The following is a 10920-nucleotide window of genomic DNA, read 5'->3' on the forward strand; positions in this document are numbered from 1 at the left end:
GAGACTGATGTGGACAGTCTGTCTCTCTCTTTCTCTCTCAGACACTCGCACACACACACACACACACACGTGCGCGCGCCGTGCGCACACAAACAACTCGGTGAAACTGCACGGTCTGGGCAGAAGTGTAAACAGACAGCGCTGACGTGCTTGTGTGTGTGATAGGGCTGTTAAGTGGTTATATAAGCATGATAAACTGTTTCCTAACATCATAACATCTGCAGAGTGCATAAGCATTTCCTCACTTTATGCACAGACAGGAACACAGGCACATTCTTTCGAAGTATTTTTCATATTACTCTAAATTCGAAATTTCCATCGACTTCCATTTGACTGTTTATTATTAGAAATGTTTGCTATTATAGCAGGGATTTGTTCAGATGTCAAGAATAATTTCCAAGCCCTTCTACCTCTCGGAAACAACCGGGGTGTTTGCTTGCTTTGCCGACGTTTCAAAATCAGCAGTCTCTCCCAGCCCGTTCTCCTGAAAATGAGATCAAACCACCTCCTCCACCCTGCTGACAGGTCATCTGGAACTCTCTCTACCCCCGTCTCTCTCGCGCTCTCTGCTAATTAAAAGAGCACCTGCATACCTGGTGCGTTTGGCCCGGGCTGCTTCTCCTCCATTAGTATTTTTGTGTGCATGTGTGTGTCGGTGTGTTTCTCCATAATTATCTCAGTATCCTGGGTCATGTTGCTGTGAACCTTCCAGCCTGGACCCACGCCAGCGGCCTTGGGGATCATCTCTGCACGTGCAGCGTGTGTGCCTGTGTGTGTGTATGTGCCATAAGTCTTGACTTCTTTCCAAGCCTTCCTCCTTTCCCCACCTTCTTGACGCACAAACACAGTAAAACCATTTGTGTCATTTTTTTATCTTTTGTCCAAAAATTCTAGATTTGTTATAATAAATACATTTATCAGCCACAACATTAAAAAACACCCGGTGGCGTTGATGTTGGGGTTGTCGGCTATGATCAACAGGTGTTGCAGCTCTGTAAATCCATTGTTCAAACATCAGTTTTTGCTTTGTTTTCAAATAACCAAACCTACACTGAACACTGAACCCTACCGGGCTCTGATGGCTCTTGAAACGTGGATGACACTCTGTACTGTCCCTGAATGCTGTCAGACCTTACAGAGCAATCACAGTGGCCATACTCACTGGTGTAAATATACATGTTTAATAACAAAATTAAGAGGATTACAAATGTGTGTTTGTGAGGTTGATTTATAGTAAATATATTGTTTCAATTAACTACCAGCTGTTTTAGCTTGTCTTGATTGAAAAACAAAGCAATAATTGCTATATAAAAAAATAGTAGTCTTAATAAAGCTAGAAAATATTGGTGCAGTTTCAATTTTCTAAATGTTGCCACATTTCTTTACAAAATATATGGCACGGTACTGTAGATGTGTTTAAGATACTGGGACTGTTGAATCTGCATCTACCAGTTTATGCATTTTATATTATCACAGAGCAGTGCAAGCAGCTGTTGTTGCACAATTCAATGCAAGCCATTGTATAAATTTCCTGTAACACTGCACCTATTATATGCCTAAATGTTTTCATATTCCAAATTTCCCTGCTTAAGACTAGAAATTAGCCGTGTGCTTCATGCTCTATGTAGGTGGATGTAGCCTACACACCAAGGTTTCATTCAGAACATACCGGTCTTGCTGGCAGACGCTGTTTTCTCTCCAATCCTCTGCTTCTCTGCACATATCGCACGCTTGCAGGTATACAAATACGCGCCGTGTTCTTATCACACAAAGGAAGCTATTTTGAAGCGTAGTGTGTATGTTGTGTTTTAAAGGAGATCTCACATTGATGTTTGGCCTTGATGAGAGCACTGTGCTGCTGTGTTCGGCTGTTTCCTCAGCCAGAGCATCATTGTTCTCTTAAACAGCTGTCGTTTTGGCTGATTCAGAACAGATGGCATGTACATGTGGGTCTGCTTGGCTGCACGTATGTGCGGGCGGGTGGATGTGTCTCTGAGACAGAGTGGGGGAGAGAGGGAGAGAGGAAGAGATGCGGAAGCTCTGTAGAGATATTTGCACGTATGTGTGTTTTATATCCATAAATGTTAAAACAGCTGCAATGGACCATCAACACTTCAAGAAAAATGTACTTTAATATATCAATGCAGTGTGGGTCGGGGGTCGGGTGACCCTGCATTTAATTTCTTACTTTGCACATAACAGGATTTTATATTAGATAACGTGGTTGAAGTGTTTGAATGCTTTTTGTTGAACAGACTGCGTTCAACAGAAAAACTCCTGAGATTGCCTGAAGGCAAAGAGTTGTTAGACTACAGCAGTTACAGTATAACTGCTGAAGGTGTGTGTATGTGTGTGTGTGTGTTCGTGTCTATGTGTGTGCCTGTTTGTATGTGTGATGGGCTCTGGGATATCTGTGTCTCTGTGCATCTGTTTATCCCACGGCAGTGTCGTATTATTGCCGATGGCAACCAGTGGCCTGACAATGACAGAGACTTCTTTCAGTGATGCTCTACCAGCACATACACATACACACACACACACACACACACACACACAAATACACAGACACACACACACACACGCACACAGCTTGCAAGTCCTTGGTGAGAGACAGGAGTTGGCAACACCTGAGGTGTGTTGCACACTATAGCTGGCAGCTTATGGTGTTTTCCTGTATTCAAGCCCTTATTTTAGGATTGTTTTTCTTTTGTTTCTTACTTTGTGCATACCTTTTTGTCTTCCCACTGCACATTGCCATCATAAGTACAACGCAATTTTACTTTCTTATTTTTAAAAGTGGTACATTCTGATTAAATATGTGCTTCTGTGCCACACCCATCCCGCTGACCAGCTTACTCTGTTTACATTCCGAGCTTGATGAGTGATGGCCTGTTACATAAAGGAATGCTAGGCACAAGGCCACTGACGTTCACACTCATACTCGTCTTCATTGCCAGTATAGTTGCTAAAACAAGAAAAAAAAAAAACGATTGGTGTATGCGTCTGCCTGTGTGTGCTTTGATGTTTATTCAGAAATCGCAGTCCTTACTGTAACCACAAAGTGTGAGCACGCAGCATTTGTTTTATCCTTTTGATAGACTTACTAACAAAAGAAAACATTCATTGACGTACAAAGAGGCAAGACTGCGATTTGTCGTGATACGTTTTCCTCTATGATTTCCATTGTATTATTCTTAAACTAGAAGGATTTGAATATAAATTGAAAGCCTCAAGCCCAGTCCCTGAAGCTAAACTGTAAATAATAACTCTAAACTTTTTTCTAATCTTTGGTAATTGAAGCAAATGGGTTTTGCAGGGAGAGATTTGTTGCAGGCAAATGTACATGCATTCATTTTTATTTACGAGGAGGCGAGGGCTGAGCAGTGTAATGAGTGAAAATGCATGCTTAATTTAAATGGCAAGTGTGTCTGTTAGGGAATGCATTAGAGTCTGCAGAAGAAGTGTAAGACATATTAATTGACAGACAGGAACCGCTGTCTCCGAGGTTGATACAAGTAATTTATTACTTCAGAAACGAATGCCACCGCCAGAATCTGCTTCATTAATTTCAAATTTAGTTTTAATTTCAAGCTGTTGCCCCTTGAGAAGAATAAGGTAGCAAGTTCTGTTTGAAGAGCCATTTTCCCCTCTCCCTCCCTCTGTCTTGCTCCTTCCATCCTTCATCTTTCTCTCTGGCTGGCTCTGATTTTCTGCAATACAGAACAAAGACCTGGGGGTGGAGCGATAATGAAATAGGTGGTGACTTTATTCCAATTTGAAAACAATGTCATTGTAAAAAGGGGGAAGTTAGAGCAGAATTACAGCAACTGTTTGTGGTAGGAAATACTTTGTTTGTGAATGTCACTGGATGACTGCTCTGTTTCCTCTGGAGAAAGTGTGAATGCCAGTATCTTGAATTTCTATCACTTCTCTGCTTTGTGAAGACACAAGAATACAGAGTTGAGAATCTATGTTAGATATGCTGTCAGCGTGGTTCTAACAAATCTCTCTTTCCCTCTCTGTTTTTTCTTCTCTCTGTCTGAGCAGCATATGTCCCTGAAGATGAAAAGGAAGCAGCCCTGCTGGATGAGGACCTGGATGGAGATGACTCAGCTCAGGAAGGGGAAGAACCTGCTGCCAAGTTCTTATGTCAGGACAAGGACTTCCTCCTCAAGGACAGGCCAGGATCCACTGGTTTTCAAGACTCCCCCAATGGTGCTGACTTTTCTGGCCAGGAGATGGACAGTGAGTCTCACCTGAGTGAATCCAGTGACAGAATGTCTGATTTCGAGAGCTCCTCCCTTAAAAATGAGGATGACGTTCTCCTGTCAAAGGACCCCTCAAATGCCCTCTCCCTCTCTTCCTCCTCTGCCATAATGACTGGTACCCATGCCATTGGCCCAGTAAGTGGAGATGAGGCTATATTAGCTGCAACAGGGTCTGTGGCTGACAGCCTGGAAAAGATGAAGGCAATTTACACTTCCTTCCTGACCAACTCCTATTGGTCTACACTGAATCTGAACCTGAGCCAGCCCCCTGCTGAAAAACCCCCACGCAGTCACAGCAGTAGCAGTAGTAGCAGCAGCAGTAGTAGCTGTGGAAGTGGAGGGTATGACTGGCACCAGACAGCCATGGCTAAAACCCTCCAGCAGGCATCACAGAACCACCACAACCGACTGGGCCTGATTCAGCATCCCACAGTGGCTGTATCTACAGCATCTACAGAACCTAACCTCTTCAGCACTGTCCAGCTGTACCGGCAGAGCTCCAAGCTCTATGGCTCTATATTCACTGGTGCCAGCAAATTTCGCTGCAAGGACTGCAGTGCGGCCTATGATACGCTAGTAGAGCTCACGGTGCACATGAATGAGACAGGGCACTACCGCGATGATAACCATGAGACAGACAGTGAAGGTACTAGAAGATGGTCTAAGCCCAGAAAGCGTTCTTTGCTAGAGATGGAAGGGAAAGAGGATGCACAGAAGGTTCTGAAGTGCATGTACTGTGGGCACTCCTTTGAATCCCTTCAGGACCTGAGTGTCCACATGATTAAGACGAAACACTACCAGAAAGTGCCTCTGAAAGAGCCTGTTACACCAGTGGCAGCTAAGATTATCTCTACCGCTCGAAAAAGAGCCCCCATTGACCTAGATATCCCTAGCTCACCTGACTCCAATGGAGGTACTACACCTAAGCCGGCCACCCTCAACGACACTAATGACATACTCCAGAAGGTTGCTAACCCATATATCACAGCTAACAACCGCTATGGTCACCAGAATGGTGCCAGCTATGCCTGGCAATTTGAGTCCCGGAAGTCACAGATCCTCAAATGCATGGAGTGTGGCAGTTCTCATGACACGCTACAAGAGCTAACTGCACACATGATGGTGACTGGACACTTTATAAAAGTCACTAACTCTGCTATTAAGAAAGGCAAACCCATTATAGAATCATCCACCCCAGTCCCTATATCGAGTTCAACAGCTGAAGAAAAGGTCCAGTCAGTTCCCTTGGCTGCAACAACCTTTTCCCCTCCGCCTGCCCCGGTGCCTCCCCCAACCAGCATCTCACCCAATGCTATGGCTATAGAGATAAAAAAGGAGGAAAAAGAGGAGGAGTGCACTAAAGAGTCAATCATCAACAATGGTAACAGCATCAACAAGGAGAAGAAGCCAGGGGGTGAGGAGGAGGCTGAGGAGAAGTTTGATGTTTCTTCAAAATACAGCTATCTCACTGAGGAGGACCTGGATGAAAGTCCAAAAGGGGGCATTGATATTCTCAAGTCCTTGGAGAATACAGTGACCTCAGCCATCAATAAGGCCCAGAATGGATCTCCAAGTTGGGGTGGATACCCCAGTATCCATGCTGCCTACCAGCTCCCGAACATAATGAAGCTCTCTCTAGGCAACTCTGGTAAGAGCTCTCCCCTTAAATATATGTTCCCTGGAGGGGAGATACTCTCTCCAACTGGTAAGAGCCAGCCTCTGATTTCCCCTCCTAGCTGCCAGACATCTCCTCTTCCAAAAAACAACTTTCATGCCATGGAAGAACTGGTGAAGAAAGTGACAGAGAAAGTTGCCAAAGTAGAGGAGAAAATGAGAGAGCCCAGTGGTGTTGTGAGGGGATCTCCTGTGAGACGTATCACACCCTCACCGTGCAACAGTGATGCAGGGGACTCAGCCCAAGGAGAGTCTCCCAAAGACATTACAGCACGAGGCTGTAAAACCCCTGAGAATACAAGTAGAGTGGACAAGGGAATAGGAGATGGAAGTGGAGCAAGTCACAGAGATTCAAATGGAGATAATTCTGTAAAGGAGGCTGTGGAGAATGGAGTTGAGTCAACTGCTGTGACACCCCCCCTGCCTGCCTCTTTGTGTGGCAGTACAGCTATCATTACAGATCATCCACCTCCAGAACAGCCATTTGTCAACCCTCTCAGTGCATTGCAGTCAGTAATGAACGTCCACCTGGGAAAGGCCGCTAAGCCTGCCCTGCCCTCGCTTGACCCGATGAGCATGCTGTTCAAGATGAGCAACAGTCTAGCAGAAAAAGCAGCAGTGGCTGCTTCAACCCCACCAGCACAGACCAAAAAGCCCAGTAATGACCACTTAGACCGTTATTTCTACCAGCAACATCTTAATAATGATCAACCCATTGATCTCACCAAAGGCAAAAATGCTGACAAAAACAGCAGTAGTGGTTCTTTGGGTTCAGCAGCTCTCTCTTCCACCACTACCACCCCATCATCAGTTTCTCCCCCTTCCACTGCCACTATGACCAAAGCTTCAGCTGCAGTAGCTTCCTTTATGTCCACCTCTCCTTTGAGGGAAAATGCCCTGTCAGATATCTCTGATATGCTGAGGAACCTGACAGAAAGTCAGGCTGTCTCCAAGTCCTCCACACCTACCAGCCAGTCCGAACGCTCGGAGATTGAAGGTGTCACCCAGGAGGAAACAGAAGACATTTCACCAGCCCAGAAACGTAAAGGCCGCCAATCAAACTGGAACCCTCAACACCTCCTTATTCTTCAAGCCCAGTTTGCTTCCAGTCTGAGACAAACAAGTGATGGCAAGTACATGATGTCGGACCTCAGCCCACAGGAAAGAATGCACATCTCCCGTTTCACTGGCCTCTCAATGACTACAATATCCCATTGGTTGGCTAACGTCAAATACCAGCTAAGGAGAACCGGAGGCACCAAGTTCTTAAAAAACTTGGATTCTGGTCACCCAGTCTTTTTCTGCAGTGACTGTGCCTCTCAAATCCGTTCACCATCCACCTATGTCAGCCATTTGGAATCCCATTTGGGCTTTCGTCTGCGAGACCTGGCTAAGCTTTCTGGGGAGCAGCTTCTTAGCCAGATATCACAGCAACACCATCAACAACGCCACACCAAAGGACTATCTGAAAAACTGCTTTCTAATCTTCACTCCAGCCACCCTTTACCCTCCTCTCTACCCACATCCCTAGCCTCTTCCTTACCAATCTCCCTGCCCTCATCTTTAACCACCTCCCTGCCCTTATCTGAATCTTCATCACCTTCCCCTGAAGATGACGACAGTGGGGCCATGTACCAGTGCAAGCTCTGCAACCGGACTTTTGCGAGCAAGCACGCGGTCAAGCTTCATTTGAGCAAGACTCATGGGAAGTCCCCTGAGGACCATCTCATGTATGTGTGTGAGCTGGACAAACAGTAGCACTGGCTGGGGACAATGCTGCACTCTTTCCTAATGGCTCACTCTTTCTTGTTCTGTCTCCTTTTAGCCTTTCATAGACATTTCTTGCAACAAAAAGAAAGGATTAATAATGTGATGGAACTGCACAAAGATGCCATACAACTACTGGTTTAAGTTTTGGCACATCGCTTTTTTGTAGATTTCTTTTTTTATTATTATTATTTCTTTTGTTTCTGTGTGAGGTAGACTCACTCTGGCTCAAGACTATTGATTTTAGTGATCTCCTTTGACAGGAATAGTGACTTTGTTCAAAATGTGCAAATGGAGACTGTTGTCCCTGAGAAGATACAGTATATGAAGGTTTAAAAAAAGAGATTCTAAACGATGTGTATTTTGAAACTTGTATAAATGGAATTATGTTCCTTTATATTTTGGCATCATTGGGGTGTGACAAGCTGCATGCTTAAAGGAAAACAGTTTAGTTGAACATTTTATAACTAAATCTGGTGCACTTTCCATGATATTTTCTTTTCTTTTTTCCACTCTCTTGCTCATGCTTTCCTTTTCCTTTTTCCCCATTTAGTTTTTTTTATTTTAGAAAATGTTTTTCAGCTGAAGTTAGCATTTAAAATTTAACCCTCTGAGTACGTCAAAGCACTTACATCAAGCACTAACATCAAAGATCTGAACACTATTGACTCAAGATTTAAGATTGGGAATTATTCAAGCTATTTTGAGAATAGGAGAATTAGGCTGCATTTTGTCTGCAGAGCCTATTTCCCAGACAAAGTATGTCTAAGCTTAGAGATGTAAGCAGTTTTATAAGGGGATTCTGTATTCAGTGCAAGGTATTCTTCATGGGTTTAATATTTATCTGGAAGATGCTCACGGGACTTGACACAAGCATTGTAGCTGTGATAAAAATGAAAAAAAAAGAAGATTAAAGAACTTTTATGTTGGTTGATCAGGGACCTATATTAATTCAGGTCTGTGTAAAATATGTATATAAAAAAACATAATAACTAATTCCTGTCTAAATTATGCATCATTTCTATATTTTTAATTTAAAAAAAATGGTATTTGCTGGTGCACAGTATATGAAGACATAAATAAAATTGTTTTGCACAATAGTTTTATAAATGTGTTATTTAATCAAACAATATGACAAAAGGGAGGTAAGAAAAGGACGACAGGCGAATCTTTTTATTCCCAACTCGTGCTCAAAGGGTTAAAGAATCTTTTTACCAGACACTACTCTGTGCCGCTGTATGAACACTAAAACGATATTAAAGGTTGTACAAAAAATGTTGCTTTATGAAGATATTTCACATGTAAACTGTTATTTATAAGCATTCCTGGTTTCATAAAGTTGAATGCTTGTTGATCATTCTTTTGTTTTTCTTTCTGAAGCTTTTTTTTTTATGTTTTAATTACTCTGTCATGATTCCTCACTGCAGCTTTATCTTTTTTGGGATATGAAAGGTAACCATGGTTACACTAACCTCTTGAGCGACAAGTTCTGCTACATTTTTGGCAGTTAATTTGCTGAAGTAACTGACAGCTGCCAGTGTAGAGAAATATAAAAAAAAAATCCTTATGTGTAAAATATCGGCATGTAAACAGCACAGATACTGCTATGCATTCTGTGCCGTTAGTCTTTTTTCATTTTGTTCTTTCGTTTTCTGTTGTTGTTGTTCTTGACAATGAACCCCCCATTATATGACTTCATATAACCTTGTTTTCTACTGCAGCATTAAAAAAAGGAAACTGTTTTTTGCAATAATGTGTGTGTATCATGTGTGTGTCATGGCTATCAATTATGTGTGTGCTGTGCAGTCCCTAATGAGCACATTAGACTGGGAGTGTGTCAACGTCTGTCTCTGACGAGCTGCAGACTAGTTTACAGTGAGTGGCAGCAGCTGGCCGTGTGGGAGACAAATACACACAAACACACACACACACATACATATATTCAGACATGCAAACAGATGCCATCATTGTTGGGTTTCCAGTAGCCTCTTCTGTTGTCCTAGTGGCTTTGTGGCATTGACTAAGGCACATATGGTATATATATATATATATATATATATATATATAGTAAATTTAAGAAAAAGAACTCTTATTACTACTAACTTGTGAAATATTCCCATTTACTTTTCAATGCACGGATATTTCAAATCTAAAAATGATGACACACATACATACTTGTACACATTGCCATAGTCAGTATTCACAGCCAAACAATCAGGGAGCAGCTCAGCTCCAATACTCACCTTCTTTGTCTTTCCACATGGGAAATGGAAGTATAAAGACGCACAGGCAAAGTTTCCTTTCCCTATCTCCAGTTCTATAATTACCCCTGACGTCCAGTTTTCGACTACTCTCCATGAGGTAAGGAACCTGGCAGATGTATTTGTTTAGGCTTCATGGGAGATGACAACAATGCTGACAAGCTGAGAAGATCCTTTCAAGTGTTTATTTATTCACATTTTGTCTAGAGATATGATTAAATAAAAATTGTCTCACTATCATTTGATGATATGTGCTCTACAGCAGTATTAGCTGGAGAAGGAAATGTTTAAGATGTAGCACTTTTATCATGAGCACACATGCAGGACCACTCATACAAACACACAAGTGCATTGCATAAACATACAGAACACACCTAAGATAGTAAAGTGAGACAAACCTGTGTGTTCTCATCACTTCTCATCACATCACTTTATCCGCTCCACTCTGCCACTTAACATAATATGCTGTAAAAACATGTCCATGCACTTGCCAGTACACAGACCAGCGCGCAACGCAAACATCTCGGAATTGTATGGACCAGTACACCAAATTGTCTCCTTTTTGTTCGCGCACAGACACATAAAAGCCACGCGCGCGCACACCCACCTCTCAACAGCCAGGTAGAAGGACTTCATCCACAGTGACAAGGTGCCACTGTGTGTGAAAATGTCAGCCTTCAACAGTGCAGCCTGAAGTCTGGCACCATATTTAAGGCTCTCATTAGCCTCAAAGAAAATATGCGTGAAATTGAAGTGTAAGAAAGCCATTTTCTCTTTCCCTGCCTTCACATCCAGCAAGTAGAGGCAGAGGGCTTATTAAGGTTCAAAACTAGCATGTAGGAGACAGTGGGTACCACTATAGGAATGTGCACACACACACACGCACACACACACACACACACACACACATTCTCATATTGAAAGACTTCCTATATTTCTCATTGTAATCA

The 10920-nt window shown here is 42.8% G+C and overlaps 1 protein-coding gene across 1 annotated transcript in view; it reads left to right on the top strand.

Annotated features, from left to right (window-relative positions):
- tshz3b (teashirt zinc finger homeobox 3b) overlaps positions 1-9462 on the top strand; it is a 35430-nt gene extending 25968 nt beyond the window's left edge. Inside the window, exon 3 of the mRNA XM_026378418.2 lies at positions 4048-9462. Coding sequence (XP_026234203.1) covers positions 4048-7700 — 3653 coding nt within the window. The 3' untranslated portion in view covers positions 7701-9462. The remainder of the gene's footprint in view (positions 1-4047) is intronic.
- Positions 9463-10920: the final 1458 nt, after the last annotated feature.

The sequence above is a fragment of the Anabas testudineus genome, chromosome 3 (genome assembly GCF_900324465.2).
Source record: "Anabas testudineus chromosome 3, fAnaTes1.2, whole genome shotgun sequence".
Taxonomy (NCBI): Eukaryota; Metazoa; Chordata; class Actinopteri; order Anabantiformes; family Anabantidae; genus Anabas; species Anabas testudineus.